Source organism: Phascolarctos cinereus, unplaced genomic scaffold (genome assembly GCF_003287225.1).
Source record: "Phascolarctos cinereus isolate Bilbo 61053 unplaced genomic scaffold, phaCin_HiC Scaffold_7;HRSCAF=346, whole genome shotgun sequence".
Lineage (NCBI taxonomy): Eukaryota > Metazoa > Chordata > Mammalia > Diprotodontia > Phascolarctidae > Phascolarctos > Phascolarctos cinereus.
In genome coordinates, this window is record NW_027556180.1 from 23,904,234 (window position 1) to 23,923,852 (window position 19,619).

Here is a 19,619-nt window from a genome sequence, read left to right on the forward strand (position 1 = left end):
GGGCATCACGGGAAAGTATTTCTATATGTTGGAAAAATGCTTGAAGAATAAAGAAGGAATATAGTCAATGACTTATAGACTACAGGGAAATCATATCCCAGAAATCAGGAATATTTTCTGAGAAAAGAATTAGGAGGCAAACAGCAAATAACATCACAATGGAAACTGACTGTGTTTTAATCGACAGAAAAAAAATCATTTTCTATTTAGAAGCCATTCCTTACTCTATCATCTGTATATACTACTATCAACAACTTCTTAGGACAATGTTCAATTTAAATACTGAGCCAGAAGAAATAATAAAAGTGAGAAAATATGAGATGCAATGCAAACAAATGCAACAAATTTACTGACTCCAAAAATGGAAATGGGTGGAAAAATGTCTACTAATATATGTATACCAACTTCATGTAAAATTTAGACTATGTTAAAAAAAAAGTTGTAACTGGGGCAGCTAGGTGGCGCAGTGGATAAGAGCACCAGCCCTGGATTCAGGAGGACCTGAGTTCAAATCCTGCCTCAGACACATAACACCTACTAGCTGTGTGACCCTGGGCAAGTCACTTAACCCTATTACCTAGCCAAAAAAAAAAAAAGTTGTAACTAGGAGAAAATAATCTAAAAGCTACCTTAGCAAATACTTGACCAAATATTTTGCAAATATAGTAATACAGCAGACAAAAGACACAACAGGGTGCAAGTCTGGGAGCAGCAGTATCCCATCTAACTTAGAACTTTTAAAGCCCGGTCAGCAACCTCGAGCTCCCCAAAATACCAACTACTGTCAAGGATTAGCTGATTGTGAATGTCCTAAAGGATGACTAGGTTCCCCAAAACAAGATCACTGTTGTTGGGGTTGGTGCAGTTGGCATGGCATGTGCCATCAGTATCTTAATGAAGGATATGGCTGATGAACTTGCCCTCGCTGATGTAACTGAAGACAAACTAAACATGGCAGCCTTTCCCCCACAACGCCAAAGATCGTTTCTGGCAAAGACTACAGTATAAGCCCAAACTCAAAAGCTGGGACACATCAACAGGAGGGAGAATTTGGTCCAGCACAATGTGAATATCTTTAAATTCATCATTCCCAATATTGTTAAACACAGCCCCAATTGCCAGCTGCTTATTGTTTCCAATCCAGTGGATGTTTTGACATATGTGGCCTAGAAGCTAAGTGGCTTTCCTCAGAACCATGTTATTGGAAGCGGTTGCAATCTGAATTCTGCCCATTCCATTACCTAAAGGAGGAGAGACTTGGTGTTCATTCTTCAAGTGGTCATGGATGGGTCCTTGGGGAACACAGAGACTCCAGTGTTCCTGTGTGGAGTGGTGCGAATGTTGCTGGTGTCTCTCTGAAGAATCTTTATCCTGCTTTGGGAACTGATGCTGATCCAGAGAACTGGAAAGATGTTCATAAACAGGTGCTTTAAAATGCTTATAAGGTGATCAAGCTGAAGGGCTATACTTCCTGGGATATCAGCTTGTCCATGGCAGATCTGGCAGAAAGCATGATGAAGAATCTTAGGAGAGTACATCCAGTTTCCATCATGATTAAGGGCCTACATGGCATTAATGAGGATGTCTTCCTTAATGTCCCATGTGTCTTGGGCAGAATGGTATTTCAGATGTGGTGAAGGTAAAACTGAATCTGGAGGAAGAGGCCTGTTCAAAGAAGAGCAGATAGTCTTTGGGAAATCCAGAAGAAGCTGCAATTTTAAAGACTTTTCATGTGCTGCCATTTTACTACTCAGAACATGACAGTAGTTAAGGGGTTACATACAATGTGCTTTTCAAAGAGATCAAATCCTTCCTCTGGTTAGCGACTGAACACCAGAAATGTAAAACCCATGAACACACTCTAGTATCTCCTGTCAGTTAGAAATGGGGAATGGTACAGTGTGACTACTATTTGTTAAACCCTGTTGTTGTGTGTGATGCTGGATATGACTTGTGCAGTCTTAGTAGCTGGTGTCAAGCAGAGCCAGCATCCCACAGGTATATAGCTGCCTGCCTTGTATGTAGGTGCTACAGGTTTCCGTAGGTACAGAAGACAACATTTCTGGAAACAAAACATCAGACAGTAGTAATACTTTATTGATTCATTGATTACCTTTGTGCTCCCCTCCATTAGGGCTCTACAGCATGGCTCCATGTTTCACCTTTCCAGAGAACCTGATATATACATACACACACACACATACATACACTTAAAGAGAAAGAGTTGTAAATTTCCATATTATATAAAAAGATCTATATATGTACAATGATGCAACTAATTTCTCAAGTGTCATACTAACCCTACATACTGAAAAAGCAACAAAAAACTGATTAAAAAAGGACATACCAGTTACCAGTTTAATATATATAGTTAATTCTTATCATATTAACAATTTACAGAGGATAAAATAATTATAGCAGTAAAAAAATTGCTTTAATAACGGGGCCTTGGAACCTTGGAGCAAGCCCAAATCACCTAATGTGGAAGCTTCCTGTTTCTATGAATTCCCCACCCACGGCGGAGGGAGTAATCCCCTTTGAATTCTGTGTAGCCAAAATAGGCTGCATCTGTAAAACTGGAAGGCTGGAACAGTCTCAGCCTCTTTCCTGCTGTGTCCAGAGGGTCATGATCACATAGAGTTCACCCTCAGGGCAGGTGCCATGAACTGAACCAGAGATGGGATATCTTCCCCCTCCATTTTTACCCTGGCTCCAATAGGTCGAGAGTGTTTGTTTCAATTTCAGGTTCAGGTGCTGGTAGAAACCCCCACTGGACCTAGAAGCTTGGGGCTAGTGTTCCATATGGGATATTACTGAAGAAGTTAAGAATCCTTGAGACTTGGGCATAAGTGGGGTTTTGGACTTGGAATAATGCTCTGTAGGAACTGTGCTAAGCTGAGAACCTGATACCCTTCTCCCCCACCCACCCACCATCCAGAGACCGAGGTGGTATGGGTGGGGGCTAGTGGTAATTAGACACTATGTGTTGAAGGAATAAGCTGTTCATCTATTTTTTAATATAACTCTGAAGTAAATATCACTTTGTAAAAGTTCATCTGACTATTAATGGCTAAATGGAACTGAAGTGCAAGGGACCACCCCCCAACAATTAAGAGAATACCATTGGTGAAGGCTGAAGCCATTTGCTAGAGAGCTTAGACATTCCCAAGTCTCCTTACGAGCATCACAGAGGGGTGATACATAACATGCCTGACCTTCAAACAGTGAGAGCCAAGGTAGTCAGTGTTATGTTTCATTAAAAAGGGAGAACAGTGGAGAGCAAAGGATAGAGGCTATGCTGGTGGTTTCATTGGCATACAGGATTTCCAGTTAAGGAAAATTCCATTACCAATGAAAGTCAGCACCTTCACTTTACCGAAGTGTGAGACAGTTAACCAGGGCACTTTAATTTAGTTGACATGCCCAACATCACACAACCACTATGGAATTGAACCAAATCTTCCTACAGAGGATGACCGAGCTACTATAGGATTGGAGAAGGACATATTGTCCCGATTTTCACTAAAGAAGATAAAGTCTATAAAATATAAATCGATAAGCTTGACTTTGACTCCTGGGACAATTCTATATGTATTCCAAATGTATTTTTAAAGAAATGATTAGTAAACATTAAAAAAAAAAATGAATGGAGGTCACAAAGAACCAGCACGCTTGGTTGGAGTAAGAACTGACCTTAATAGTAACCATATCGTCTTTTTTTGACAGCTACCACAGTGGTAGATGAGGGAAGGGTAGTGCTAGTACTCTAGCTATATCTTGACGAGATTTATGCAAAGCATTTGGCAATACCTGCCATCTAATCTTATGAAATTAATGGAGAGATGAAGCATAAAAAATGATACAACAAAGAGGATTCCAGTTGGGTTGAGTGGTTATACTCATTAGTCAATCAATGACAAGTTAGGAGATCTCTGGTAGTTTTCCTGAGGTCTGGCTTGGCTTTGTTTTCTTTACCATTTTTGTCATTTATCTGGATAAAGGCACAGAGGATACATGTATCAAACTGTCCAATGACAGACAGATGAAAAGAATAGGTAAAACACTGTGTGAAATACAAAGGATTAAAAAAAAATCCCATCAGAGTAGGATACTGAACGAAATCAAATAAGATTAAATTAAATATACTCAATCACTAAAATGGATTTATGACACCATAAATCTGGAAGGGTCCCTCCCTGCTCAGTGATACAGATAACAACCCATCCCTGTTGGACCATTCTATGGAACACTCTTGTCCCTGTCCTCTCATAAATTCACCACAGGAAATCTAACCAAAATGCTGAAGACTTTTCTTACACTCTCCTGAAATCTTAAGGATAACAGTGGAACACTTTGCTATACACCTGCTATTCTTGCACTTTTATATGACCTACCCATCATTTTTTTTTCTGTTATGCAATTCTTTAGTGACACCTTTCAGTCCTGTTCTTTATTGGAGTTGCTCAATGATCATACATTGACATCTGATCACACGCACCTGTACGAATCAAGTCAAATCAATGAGCATTTGTAATGAACTTACTCTATGGCAGGCGCTGTTTTAAGTATTAGAAATATATATGCCTATGTTAATTTTAGCCTGACAATCAACATTAAATTAAAAAGAAAAAAAAACAAGTGCTCCACTAGCCAGCACTGCACCATCCGTACACGGAACCATCGTCACACTAAATGGAGAAATGTTGAATTCTATGGATAAGTTCACTTACATTGGCAGTACACTCTCCAGATCTGTCCACAAAGATGTTGAGGTTGATGCCTGTATTGCCAGAGCTAGCTCGGAGTTTGGGAGACTCTACAAAAAAGTGTGTGAGAGAACAGGTTATTAGGCTGCATATCAAACTGAAGGTCTAGAGAGTTGTGCTGACTACACTGTTGCATGCCTGTGAAACCTGGCCAGTCTATCAGCACCATGCCAAAAAACTGAACAGCTTCCACATGAATTATGTCAAGAAGATCCTGAAGATTACCTGGCAATATAAAGTACTGGACACCAAGGTCATCTATAGAGCTGAAGCATCAAACATTCCAACTCTATCACAGAGAGTGCAACTCTGATGGGCTAGTCATGTAGTTCAAATTCCAAGGCATACTGACCCAAAAGACTATTTTATAGAGAGCTTACATAGGCAAGTGCCCCTACAGTAGTCAGAAAAAGGTGGCAAAAGGCACTCTCAAAGCATCTGTAAAGAATTTTAATATTAAATATGAGACACGAGAAACGCTGGCATAAGACCCTCCAGAATGGCATGCCTGCATCAAAGAAGAGTCTGTACTCCATGAGCAAAGCACAAAGGAAACGTGAGCTGCACAAATCCAGAGCCACTTCCACTCTAAACGTTCTTATGTATCACTTATGCCTGATCCAACTCATAGTGCACTGACCAGCCCCAGCCCAACACGCCTTATCTGACTCCAGTATTGTGATGTCACTGGTCTTCTCTGGGAAAAAAAAAAAAAGACCAACAACAAACAAGAAGACAATCCTTTCATCTCCAGAAGCTTACATTCTAAAGAGAGAGTGAACAGTAAGCATGGCTGGGCTACACACTTCTTCAAAAAGAAATTCCCAAGAAGAATATACTAAGGGGAAAAGATAGTGCTAAAGAGTAAAGAAGGCAAAGAATAGGGAAGGTGTGTTTAGATGAGATTGTCTCAAAGAGATCTTGCGCTTTTAAGAGGAAAAAAAAAGCTCAATGGAACAACAATGGGAAGTGAGAGACATAACTTCTAAGGATGAGGAAATTCCAGCCCCACTGTCTTCAGCCCTGGGCAGAGAACACCACAGATGACATCAAGGTTTTAATCCTTGATACCGTTATGTACTATCAATCCACCATACTCAAGAGGAAGATCAGGTTTTGGAGATAAGATTTAGTTATAGACATATACTGACGTGGCATACAAAAGGACTTTTTCTTTTTCTTGAGAGCATCCCTGGTAATTAGCATTTTAATTCATACACAATTTTGTTTCAATAGTTTTTCTTTGTCAGGGTTTTTCTTAATTTAGTTCATATTAAATTTTTACCAAACTGTCACATAATTTCCTTAACAGATAATGCAGATAAATACATAATTACATATTAATAAAATTTTAGATATAACTATTATATGCTGGCCTTTGCAACATATAAAATGATATGCTCCTGTTTAGGAAGGAACTTAAATCTTAATTTGGAAACTGAATTAGCCTGAGTTACCATCTCCATAGAATGACAAAGTATGTTATGAAATATTCTTGAACCAACAGTAAGTTATGAAAGTTATGCAACATATAAAGAAAAAACATGTTCAAAATAGTGCTTTCATTGAAAACTGTGAATTATTTCTTCAATACTGTTGATGTTAGGTCAAAGATCAAATAAAAGGGAAAAGGTGCTTTATGTACAAAAATATTTATAGTACCTTTTTTTTTCTAGTGGGAAAAAATGGAAATCAAAAGGATGTCCATCAACTGAGGACTAGCTGAATATAATGTGGTCTATAAATATGATGGGAATATAGTGTGTTGTAAGAAGTGAGGGGAGGCAATAGGTGTTTTTAAATAGATATGGAAAACCTTTTATGAACTGATGGGGAGAATGAAGTAAACTGAACCAGAATATTGATTTATACTATAATACCAATATTATAAAAATGAATAATTTTGAAGATATTTTTATAAATTGGTAAAGAATGAAATAAGCACAACCAGGAGAACAATTTATAAGATAACTTTATAAAATCAAACAAACTTTACAATCTGTAATGATCAATACAATGTCCATACATAATGAAATATTCTATCCATTATAAAGAGATGAGATACATATGTGGATATATATATATATATATATACTCACACACACATACATATATATATGTAAAACATTTCTTGTAACACATATACATAGTCAAGCAAAACAATCCCTTGATATGTGTACATATACATATATAAAGGAAAGTAAAAGAAAATTAAGATAAATTTCTTGTAAAATTGTACTTGTATATTTAAATCTTGCAAAGTTTCTTGTAAAAACAAAGTAAACAAATTTCTTGTAACAAATATCCATAGTCAAGAAAAAAAAATTCCCTTAATGGCTATCTATCTATCTATCTATCCATCCATCCATCCATCCATCCATCCATCCATCCATCCATCCATCCATCCATCCATCTAATCTATCTATTCCTCCAATGGGTAGGAAAGTTAGAGGGAGACAAAATTGATTTTGGTTATTATAACTTTTTCAATTGAAAAGCAGAGGGATTTCTACAGGAGACAAAGCAATATACATTCAGAAAAGATCACCCTACTTAATTCTATTTTTTTTTTAAACAAGAAACCTCTCACAAAGTAGAAGTAATTTATAATTTTTTGTAATGCAAAAAAAAAAGCACATCAATATAAGATAAATATAATCATCCCTCGATGGACTGATGAAAAAATAGTACTATATGAAAAGTATTATGTTCTGGGTTCCAATTAAACAAACAAACAAATAAACTAATAGAAGACTTAGTTTGAAGAAATTCACATTCTAATGGGGGAGACAACACATATAAACATTTTCAGCTCTAAATTAGATGAAAAGGTTCTTTGTTCTTTAAAGTATAGAAAAAAATCAGTTGGTAAGTTATCTTTTATGTCACGTACACTGATAAAATCAGGTGAGTTGCTGATTTTGAATCATTTGGAATTGTCACAAACTTTGGGGGTGAAAACTTTCTTTTCTGGGCCTTCACTAGCTTTAACTTAAGTAGTGGTGATGTCAAATTCAAATACAAATGCGGGCCACTAATCCATACTTCGGGTTCCCTGGAGATCACGTATTAACTTAATTTTAAAAGGTTGTATTACCTATGCTTTATTACACTGTTATTTATTTTGTTAGATATTTCCTAACTGCATGTTTATCTGGATCGGGCAGCACTCTGCAGTGTGATAGGTGGCACGCAGCCTACTGGCCACATGGTTAGCACCTCCGTCCTGATACCCACAGAAGCACTATCCAAGCATCATCTCCACATGGGTCACTCTCCAAGATGATGAATGCTTGGAATAGGCTAGAAGCTGGGTGGTGGTCCAGACTCTAGAGGGTGCTGCCATTTGCAGGGCTTCTGGAGTTGCATGCCAGTCAGTAGCAGCTAGTGAACAATTGGAGTTGGTGAGGAAGGTAGACCCCTGTTCCATGGAGATTTCCTTCATTCAGTGATGGCTAGAGGGCACCAAGCTGGTAGTATGACTATTCCAAGGACTCATGGACTCAGTGTCATGGCATTTGAATCTGAGGGAACTCGTTTGTTCCTCCGGTTGTCTTGCTTCTTTAGCTAGGATGGTTTCCTTATCCTGTGGGCAGAAGTCGGGCAGCAGTTGGTGGAGATGGCTGGTACCTTTTCTATAGGGGACGCTCTTCTGATAATGCCTAGGCTAGAAACAAACCAGTGGGGGTAAGGAGGAGGGAGGGGACTGCTGATATTAAATTCAATTAAATATTTGTTCTAATATTTGGAAGAGATGACATTTTATATGTGTCTTGTGCAGAAGTTTTTTTTTTTATTATCAACCAAAAGACTGGGGAAAAAGGTGAGTAGTGGGCAAATAGTTAGAAAGTCAAGAAATATTCTGAAGTCTCACTTCCAAGTAATTTAATTAGCTTTCATTGAAAACTTATTGCGTCAAGTCCCTATGACAGGTGCTGATGGTACAAGGATAAAAATGTGAAACAAGTCTTGTCCTCAGAAGCTTACATTCCGGGGGGGTATTTTCCTATTGGTATTCGTAGCAGCAATTACAGGAATTAGATATTATTTAGTTCCATCCTCTCATTTTATTACTGAATAACTGAAGCCAGAGGAATTAAATGACTTGCTTGAGGTCATAAAAGTAGTAAGGTGGAAGACTCAAGGATTAAAAAATTATGAAGATTAACAAAATATTTTATTATATGAAATTATTGCATATAAATCATTCACATATTATATAGATATATTATTGCATTTCTTATTTTTTCCTTCAGCTCTTGAGAAGTGGTTCCAATCACTTCTTTTAAGGTCTATGGTTATTTTCTTTCCTTTCAGTTCAACCATTAATTTGCTTTCGTGATTTGTACCAAATCCAATATTTAGATTGGAATATTGCTATCTACATACCTATAGTAACTGCAAAATAAACATTATACACAGACATGAACAATGCATGTTTTACTTGCCCACATAAATGAAAAACAACTTGGGAGCGTTTATTAGCAGTGTCTTTGTACATAACTGCCAAATGATTAAAGTCAGTGGAATTCTACTGGCCTTTGTAATTCACAGCCCACTAAACCATGCTGTGGAAAAGTAGATACACTTTTATGGAATACAGCCCGCAAGCAACATGTCATTGATTGGTGTTCTACCTTGTTATAATAGTCAATTTAAAAATCAAGTAAGCCAAAATTATTTACAAGCAAAAATGTATTATATCTTATGAACAGAAAAATATGAACAATGAGAAAGATGTGGACATAATTAAAAAGGGAATATGGTGGAACAGCTAAAACTCACATCTAATCAAAATCTTTCTCTTTTTTTTTCTTTTGTGTACATATATGTGTGGCCATGAATTATTGTTTAAATTTGAGTAAGTAATCTAGGGCTTCTATGATTTGGATTCTTCTCCTGTAAGCCTGGAATGATGATACAGGGTTCTCTCTATTTTCTGTATGTCATAACCTTAATGAATTGTTAATAATCCTTTACTCCAAAACGAATTCTGTATTTTAACTTTGCCACTTTATTTGCCACATCTATCGTTGTAGATCTGTTGTAGAACTCAAATCACTCCATAATGCATATGAATTTAACTCAGGAAACATTAACTTCATGTTGGGGAGATTAGTCTATAATATTCTCATATATATTATTTGGGCTATATGTCTAATATGACTGAATGACACAGTTTTCTACCACGTATTTGAATAGCTTAGTTTGATCACTGGAATCTTTGTGTTTGCTTTCATCTGGATAAGGCCCACAGAAATGATCATTTCTGACAGTACTTTTAAGGAACAGATGCAGTTCACTAACGAGAGAAAAAGTTAGACTCAGGAGTGTTACATAACTTTTGTTTATGCACACCATCAGGAGGGAACAAGGGATACCGCATGTACATTTAGCTTTGAAATTCATAGTATTAAAGTCAATAAACATTGATGAAGTGCCTAGAGTATGCAAACCACTGGCTAGATCCTGAGGGGGAAAAAAAAAACACTAAGAAAAGATAAAGGCCTTGCCCCCATGAAGCATATAATCTAGTCAGTAGGATATATGAAATACACAAATAACAAGCCTTTGATTATTTCAATAGACTTGTAATCTCATCCATCTGGTATTCCTTCCAGTGATGCAGCTCCCGTTGCCTGAACATCCTGGATGCATTTTTTCCAAGTCTTCACATAAATATTCTACACTGGCCTAGAAATATTTCTCCAGACTTTTCATATCCTGTGGATAACAATGGAGCACTCAGCCTGGCTGCCCACAGGTTCTTCCTCTCTCTTTTCGTGACTGGTAAAATCTCCTTTTCTAATCAGACATTTTATATTACTTTCCTTTTACCACTTCCCTGTGAAGTATTTTGTAGGTAAATCACTGCTGTCTACCATGTGCCTCATCACTGTTCTTTGGATGAGTGACCCTCAACTTAAAATTTACAGAGACTGTGCTCAGTCAAGCCATGACATGAAGCCACATCACCTCATCAGACTCATACTGGTGTTAACAAGTTAGACCTTTGTTTCTGGGAAAAGCATGGACTCATATAAAGAGCTGAACAGTTTCCCCAAAGCAAACCAGTCTTGTATCATTTTTCTATAGAGGCAGAGAGGTTGTTCATTGGCTAGAATTTTGAACCTGGAGACAGAAGACCCAAGTTCAAATCCACCCTCAGATTCTTACTAGCTATGTGAGTGAAGAAGTCATGTATTCTGCTTCCATTTCATTAGTTTAAAAAAAATAGAAGCAATAATAGCAACAACTTCACAAGTTTACTGTGAGGATCAAATGAGGTAACATTTATAAAGTGCACAGTCTCAGCACAGTGCTGAGATAAAGGCTCTTATTAAATGGTTTTTTTTTCCCTTTTCCCCTGTTCAATTCCCAATCAATCAATCCATAAACATTTATTAAGCACCTACTATACTGCAGGCCCTGTGCTTAGCACTGGGGATACAGAGATAAAACACAGTCACTGCCCTCAAGAACTTACAATGTAACAGTGAGACAGCATACAAAACAATATCTAAAAAGCCAGGGATATACAGGATAAACAGAAGGTCATTAACAGAGGGAAGACACTGCAAAGTTAAACCTATCCCACTGTCTCTGTGTCTGTCCTGTGGAAAATACTTTGTCATACTGTTTGGAAAAACATTATTTTTTTGTTTAAATTTAACTCTGTGTGACTAGAGATTATTTGTACCCAGAATAACACCCCAAATATTTATGTTTTTGGGTCTACTGACCAAATTTTATTGAATGTTTCCATTTACTGATATTCATCTCAAGTTCTCGTTTTTTTGTTATCAACAGCTTGTTTTAAATAGGTAAGGTTGGAGTTATTTCAGTTGAATACTATTTCTATTCTTCTAATCTGGCACTGGTTTTTTTTTTTTGCTTTAACATGTCAATGATTAGACTGTGTTCAAACAATTGCTTCAAACTCCTACATAGGTAACCAGTCACCTCCTGTCAGTTTTATTATTTTTTTTTGAATAGTCCATATCATTTATTGATGTTACTTGGTACTCACCATGTTTAGCATCTCCTGACTCTCTTTTTCAAAGAATTTATGAGAGGTATGAGGCTCCCTGATAGTTAACAGGCTTTTGGTCTCATTTTTTTTTATGAATGCTTTTCAGCATATTTTCTCTGTATCCTCTGATGCCCATTTCTGCATTCGACTCACAGAGGATTAAATTATATGTCTGTTTGTTTTGGAGGGTCTTATTTCTCTATCTCCTCATCTTCTCTAACACATTGGTGCACATGCTATAACTATTTTTATGGGAATCTTTTTTTTGTAAATATTTAGTATGAACACTGCAATATAAGATGACCAGATACATATAAAGTAACATATAGATTCATGAGAGGTACAGAGCACTTTCTTGAGAGGTCTGAAAGAAGAAAAATGTGAGTGACTAGCACGATCGAGGAAATTTTCAAGGACATAGGAACAAAAGAAGGAACCATTAGTAATAACATAACAAATGGTTGAAGATCTGTAGATGAGAAAACACAAGCCTAGGGATGCTAACTTATTTGGCCAAGGTTGCCAGGGAAACACAGCAGTTGTGAGATCTGAACCCAGCACTTCTCATTCTAGAGCCAGTGTTCTTTTCACTATGTCCTATTTCTTCCTTAAAGGATCCCTTCAGATCAAAGAAGTTAGGCTTCAGAGGTTGATTGAAAACACAGTAGATAGGCTCAAATACAGGGAAGGTGGTCAGGAGAAATACATTCCTGAAAATCCCTTGCACAGGCAATTATTAGATGGACTACAATGTTGCTGTGCTCCCTTCCATCATCAATTTTAAGATGCTAGCAAATTAGTAGTTCATGAATCCATTAAAAGACACTGAAGCTGACCCAAAAAAAAAGAAATCCATTTCTTCTTTTAAAAATTTATTATAATGGACTGTTGAATATGTGCAAAGAGGTATCATTATGAATTTCATTTAATGGTGTCAGATTAAATACATTTTAAAGGGGAAAAAAAAAGAACATTTACATCAAAATCAGTTTCTGTACCTAGCAAGAATAATACTTATCCCAATGAGGTACAACCAACCTCATATATCTCCTTTGTTTGAAATCAGTGTATTTAATTATGGTACGATTAAAATTTTATTAATTTTATGTTTCCCTGCATCTAGTGCTACGTAGCAGTATCTTCCTGAAAAAAATATATACATATGTCTATATATATATATTTTTAATGATCATACAAATACTGAAAAAGATCAAGAAGCCAACCGCTAGTATTGACAGTGTGGAGGATACAAGAAATAGATAAGTATGGTCCTTCCTCATTAAAGGAATGTCAGAACTACTTGGGAAGGTAAAACCAATGTACGAGAAAAGGGAGAAGTGGGACACTGAGAACAACAGAAGAAAGGACAAAATTAAGTCACTACTGACTTTGGGTGCAATGTGTTTTGGTTAACTGGCCTCCTTGCTGTTCAGCACATAACACATCTAATTTCCCACTTGTATGCCTTTGCACAGGCTGTCCCATATGCTTAAAAAACTCTCAGCTCTCACATCACCTCTTAGAGTCCCTATCTCCTTTCAAAGTTCAGGTCAAAGTCTACTTTTTTTTCTCCTCTTTTTTTTCCTTTTTAAATGAATTCTAGAAATTAGAAAAGCTAGTGACCTCTAATCATTTTGCATTTCTTTCAATATAAAACACATTATATGTAGGCGTGTGTATATGTTTTATCCTTCTTGTAGAAGGCAGGCTCCTTGAGGACAGGACCCGTCTCATTTTTTATTCTCCTTTGCACCCTTAGTGAATGCATCACATCACACAAAGACTTCCTAAATGCTAGTTGACTTGAATAATTCACAAAAGGGAAAAATCAATAGGAGCTAATCAGGGAAGGTATAATGATGTAACTGAGCTCAGCCTTGAAGAATTGGCAGGTTTTCAGATGAGGGAGGAAGTGAAAGCCTCTAGAGTAGAAAAACTCAGATATATAACCAATACATAAAGTCTTTTCCAATGGCCCAATTCTGCATCTTGCTGAATATTCTCCATCCTTTTTAAATATTCATGTTGAAAAAAACATTTGCTAAGTAAAGGTACCATTTGCTCTTCAGAGGTTCATTATTTCATTACACGATCATTTAATGACTACCACTGTGCTAGGCATTATGAAGGAATCAAAGGGCATAGTAGAAGTGACAGCTACCTTTAAACTTAATATTTCTGTAGAAGAGAAAAATCAGGGAAACAAGAGAGAGTATTCAGTCAGCCACGGCAGGGGGCTCAGGCCTGATGCTTCTCCCACTGGCTCCCCTTTTAGGACATTTCACTGTCTTTGACCAACAAAATTACTAAAAGGTGGGTAGTTAAAAGGAAGACAAACTGAATGATCATCCCTGGACAATTGTGAGCTGGTGGTATTGATTTGCAGAGAATAGCATTTAACTAACAGCCACAGACGGATTTTTCTGGAGTTTCAGGACCCTGAGCAGACCACATACCAGAAAGACAGTGTTTGCTTTTTCATCATTTCAGACCCACATTGTACTATTCAGTTTTATGATTTTGCTTTTATCCTATTACTTCTAAAACTAACTAGCCCAGAGAAATAGTCTCATGTTGATTAAGTCATCATGATGTACAAGAAAACATTTTTTTGGCTCCTAAGCTTATTCCCAGAATCTCAGAATGTTAGAGCCAGAAGACAACTTCCAACTCATAAGCCTAACCTCTCAAAAGAGAAACAAGGTTAACCGATTTTTCCTAAGTAGCTAATTAATGGCAAAGTTCTGATGAAACCCAGCCCTCTCCTATGGGCCATCTTCTACACAGTTTCTATTTTGGCAATTTCATATACTCCCTTGGTTTCACTGATAGGCCCTATTCAAATCTATGTATAAGTATTAATTATGTATAATAATTAGTTATTAAATTTAATTTAATAAATAAACAATTGAAATCTGACCCTCTCCTTTATTTGTAGCTGCCTACTGGACCCAAAAGACTAACTAATGCCTCCCACCTTGGGACGTCCCCAAACTGAACACCTCTCCTGCTTCCCCAAAACTGCTGCAGGACTTATCCTGCATCCCTTGCTATTACTCACCCCATATCCAAGCTGTTGCCAAGGCCTGTTCATTTCACCTTTCCAACTTCTCTCCTCTGACGCCGTCACCACTTTGGCGCAGCCCCTCATCCCCTCACCTCTGGGCTATCCCAATGGCCTGCTGGTAGATCTGCCCGCCTCCAGTCTCTCCCGACTCCAAACTATCCTCCGCTCAGACATTAAAGTGATTTTCCTAAAGCACAGGTCCAATTACGTTACACACACACCACACACACACACACACACACACACACACACACACACACACACAACAACAACACCAAAAAACTGGCATCTTTTTTCTTTTTGCCTGCAGGAACAAATACAAAATGTTTTGTTTGGCATTCAAGGCCCTTCTTCATCTGGCCCCCTCCTTTTCCAGGCTTCTTACACCTTACTCTTCCATACATACTCTTTGATTTAGTGATACTGGCCTCCTGGCTGTTGCAGGAACCAGATACTCCCTTTCTCAGCTCCGGTGTTTTCTCTGGCTGTCCCCCATCACTGGAACACTCTCCCTCCTCTGCTCTGACTACTGACCTGACTGGGTTCCTTTAAGTACCAACTAAAATCTCACCTTCCACGGGAAGCCTTCTCCCAGCCTCTTAATTCCAGTGCATTCCCTTGGTGAATTATCCCCTATTTATCCTCCACATAGATTGCTTTGTGTATATTTATTTGCATATTGTCTCCTCCATTGGATGGTAAACTCCTTGAGGGCAGGTACTGTCTTTGCCTCTTTTTATAGTCCTAACATTTAGCAAAGTGTGTCATGTAACAAATGCTTAATAAATATTTATTGGCTGATCAACTGATTGCCCTTCTTCCTAACTTCCTTATTTATATTGATAGTACCAATACATAAAAATGCTGTACAACCAATAAAAAACATGTAAAAAGTTCCTGACTTATGCACAGCATCACTCTGGGTGCTAGGGGAGAAAAAAGTTTAGAAAAAACAAAGTACCTTCCAGGAGCCTGCAGTATAGTATGAATGAATAATCAAGAAGAATATAACAATAATATATAGTTATGGAATACAATATTATTTGGTAAGTGCATTAGAATTAACAAAGTGCTATGTTAAGTCTAAGAGCAAAGTTTGTTACATACAAAGGGGATCAAGGTAGAAGGTACTTCTGATTCACAGAGGACAGAAAGGCAAAGGGTTCCAGAAGTAGGTCAGAGATGAATGTTAGGGATCTGAATATTTCTCAGAGTGTTCATGAATCCATGGGAGGAACTCTTACCAGGCTAATTTCTCTCTTTCATGTTGGGAAAGATGACCATTGGGGAAATGTAAAAGAGAAATGGCCTCTCTCCTTTGATTTTAAGTCTGTGTTAACTGAAATAGAAAAATCATTTTCCAGTCAACTTCAGCAAGTGCAGGAACTTTGAATTGCTACACCATTTTAGGAACCTCTTAACCATTCCCATCTAGGCAGAAACGTAATGATTAAGAAAAAAGCAAAGGAGGCAAATGGGCCTCCACTTTTGCTTCTACAGTTTTGGAGGAGCCCTGACATGTTCAGGTCAGCTCAAGTGTTACCTCTTCTAGGAAGCTTTCCTTTTGTTTCCAACCAGATGGTGTTTCTGTTTCTACCCTGTACACGTAGATCTCTCTCTGTCTCTGATATTTTAACTGAGGGTTTTCTAGAATAGAAATACAGTGACTATGACTAGCTAATTACATGAGTTGTCATTAACGTAAGAATCTTTTTCTTTGTCTGATTTGTAGGGGAGAGAGAGAGAGAGAGTGTCAGGAAGACAGAGAGACTAACCAGAATGTTATTACAATACTCTAGCTCTGCATCATCCTGGTAGTATTGTCAGAGAAGATATAAGAGATGTTTTCTACAAAGATGAAATGTACCAATAGGGTCCTCCCATACAAAGGGATTATGTTATGTGTAGAGGAAAAACTGAGCATCAACCAGCAAAGGAAGGCCATGGAGAATTACTTGGCCATCATGAAAGCTACCAATGGCTATAGCCATTGGATCAATAGAAGTTAATGCGAAATCCAAGATGGCAGCAACATGAGGCTGTTGGAACTGATCCAGGACTGCTAATACTGGCCATCACCTACTCCAGTCCTAAAATTGTAATTCTTCATTCCCTTCTTCCTTTTTCCTCTGTCTTTACCAAGAAGATTACCCCTAAAATCTAGCTACAGATTGGGAAGTTTATCCTTGCTTTATAAAATTGTATGTTTACCTTTCTGTGTTTAAATACATGGTCAAAAGTGATAAAGCCATTAACCACCTACACTGATAATGTGTGGTTGTCATTGTTTAATACAGCACTGAAAGGAGGTGCTTGAGGAACTCCTAGGAAGAGAAAGAAAAAAAAAAGATTCTAAAATGTAGGGTTTTGAGTGTCTCCTCCCCAACCCCCTTAAGTATACCATCTCTTCCTGGGTTCCAGAGTTGTGCAATTATTATTCATTTATATTACAACTTTCTGGTATAAAAGGGATATTTTAATTACAGACTTTCTAGACAAATGAGTCATAAGTAGTGGATATGGCTAGCTAACCATCTAGGTTGTCATTAAGGCAGTATCTGCCCTTTTCTTTGACTTTTTTTTTAAATGAAAGCCACTTTTTTATTAATTTATTTTGATTTATCAACAATCACTTCCATAAGCTTTTGAGTTTTAAATTTTTCTCCCCCTTTCTCCTTACCTCCCTCCCCAAGATGGCAAGCAATCTGATACAGGTTATACACATACACTCCTATTAAACATATTTTCACATTAGTCATGTTGTAAGGAAGAATTAGAACTAATAGGAAGAACCACAAGAAAGAGGAAACAAAACACAACGGAAGAAAAAAAAAGAGCAAATAGTATGCTTCGATCTGCATTCAAACTCCATAGTTCTTTCTTTGGATGTGGATAGCATTTTCCATCATGAGACTTTTGGAGATGTCTTTCATCCTTGCATAAGGGCTAAGTCTATTAATGTTAGTCATTGCACAACATGGCTGTTACTGTGTACAATGTTCTTCTGGTTCTGCTCACTGCATTCAGCATCAGTCCATATAAGTCTTTTTAGGTTTTTCTCAAGTCTGCTTGCTCATCATTTCTTATAGAACAATAGTAAAAGCCACTCTTCCAAAGGGAAAGACTAGATAGAGAATGAAACCCAAAAGGTGAAGAGTCATAGACCCCCATAGTATCTGTGTAATTTTCTGTGCCTGAATCCTCAGTTGTAAAATGAGGGTTGTAGGCTGGTAATGGACCAAATGACCACTAGGGTCCATTCATGCCTTAAATTTACAAAACACACACACACACACACACACACACACACACACACACACACACACACAAAATAAGGGAAGGGGGGAAAAAAAGGTGGAAAGAGTGACTGACTGACAGCCCAGCTGCCTCTTCAGCTCAATCATATCAATCCACACCCACTGTTAGAGCAATAGGAAGCACTGTCTGGGGAGTCAGGTGAATAAGGTCAGTTGTTCATAAAACTTCTATCTTATTTTTAGCTTAAACTTTTCAGTGACGTAACAAGGTCAGTAGAGCTACCTCCTATGAAGTGGTCAAGGACTGAATGTGTTTCTGCCCAGTGTTTAAAATTTGTAAGCAGCTGATACCTTCTGATCTACATTCTCCCTGGAGTTTTGTTTCCAGTGAGCTGCAGTGTTTTAGAAACCATTCCTTTCTAATGTTTCCAGGGACACCTCACTTTGAGCACCCTTGGGTGCACCAGACTTCGAAGATCACCAAGGGAACCTGTCCTTCAAGTTACAGAACAAAAATAACCAAATGAGAAGGTGACTCTGATTTGAAATACTGCCTTTGTATTTTAATGGCTTGTGTTCATATTATGCTCATCAAATTCTTTGTCCCATTTGTGTTTTTGTATCTCTGAATAATTGCCTTGAACTTTTGGGATTTTATTAGTCTGACTCATACTGTCAGTTTGGGTAATGAGTCAAAGTACCTAGGTTCAAACCCCAGCTTAGTTGTCTATGTGACCCTCTTTGCCTGAATCCTCAATTGTAAAATGAGGGAGGTAGGGTGCAGATGCACTAAGTGACCATGATGGTCCGTTGGGGCTTTAAATGTCTAAGCTTAATGCCCTAAATTGTCTCATGTTGTAGTGACCGGGAAGGGTAGCTAAAGATTCCTTTCCATTTGTCCAGAGAAAGAAAACAACATCCCCCTGCCCTTCCACCCCACCCCACCCCCAACTCCCCTACCTAGCTCACTGCATAAAAAAGCCAAGCAGCAGAGAGAAAGTGATAAGGAAGCTTTTATTTGGATTCAGTTCAGATTAGAAGGGCCCCAGACTCCTCCAACAGACAAGCCACTTTTGCTATGAATTGTAAATCTGTGTACTTTCTCTCGACTTTTGCAGGAGAGCTCATTTGCAAGTGTCTCTTTGTTTTTATGCATCTGAGTGGGGATGGAGAGACCTCATATCCTAATAAGATAAAATCACCAGGTATTGTCAGTCACTACTCCCTACAATATAACCCATTTGCTTCAGAGTGTGATAGAGAATCTAGTCTTCTATCTGGGTCAAAAGGCCTTCAACTGCCAGGCTCACCAGATATCTGATACAAGAGGGTATAAAAAAGTGAAGGGGCTTAATGGCGGAGGTGACCTTAAGATTCAGGGCTGTCACCCAGCCCATAGGAGTATTCTGATTAAGATCTTATACATTTCTAAAGAAGCAAATACAAAGCAGCAGAATGTAGACACAGAATCTCAGGAAAAGTCAAAAAGGGCAGTA

General features: G+C 37.8%; 1 protein-coding gene and 1 pseudogene across 2 annotated transcripts in view; one reads left to right on the forward strand and one right to left on the reverse strand.

Moving 5' to 3' along the window:
* The first annotated feature begins 576 nt into the window (after positions 1-576).
* On the forward strand, positions 577-2,056 carry LOC110210200 (L-lactate dehydrogenase A chain pseudogene; annotated as a pseudogene).
* Positions 2,057-2,118: 62 nt separating this feature from the next.
* The window catches only part of LOC144454760 (uncharacterized), a 30,221-nt gene continuing 12,720 nt past the window's right edge, over positions 2,119-19,619 (reverse strand). For both annotated transcript variants that reach the window (XR_013483281.1, XM_078147259.1), the window contains exons 3-4: positions 4,731-4,816; positions 2,119-2,209 (exon numbers count right to left, since the gene is read on the reverse strand). Coding sequence is in view for 1 of the 2 variants with exons in the window: in XM_078147259.1 (XP_078003385.1) it covers positions 2,159-2,209; positions 4,731-4,816 (137 nt within the window). In the remaining variant the exon portion in view is untranslated. The remainder of the gene's footprint in view (positions 2,210-4,730; positions 4,817-19,619) is intronic.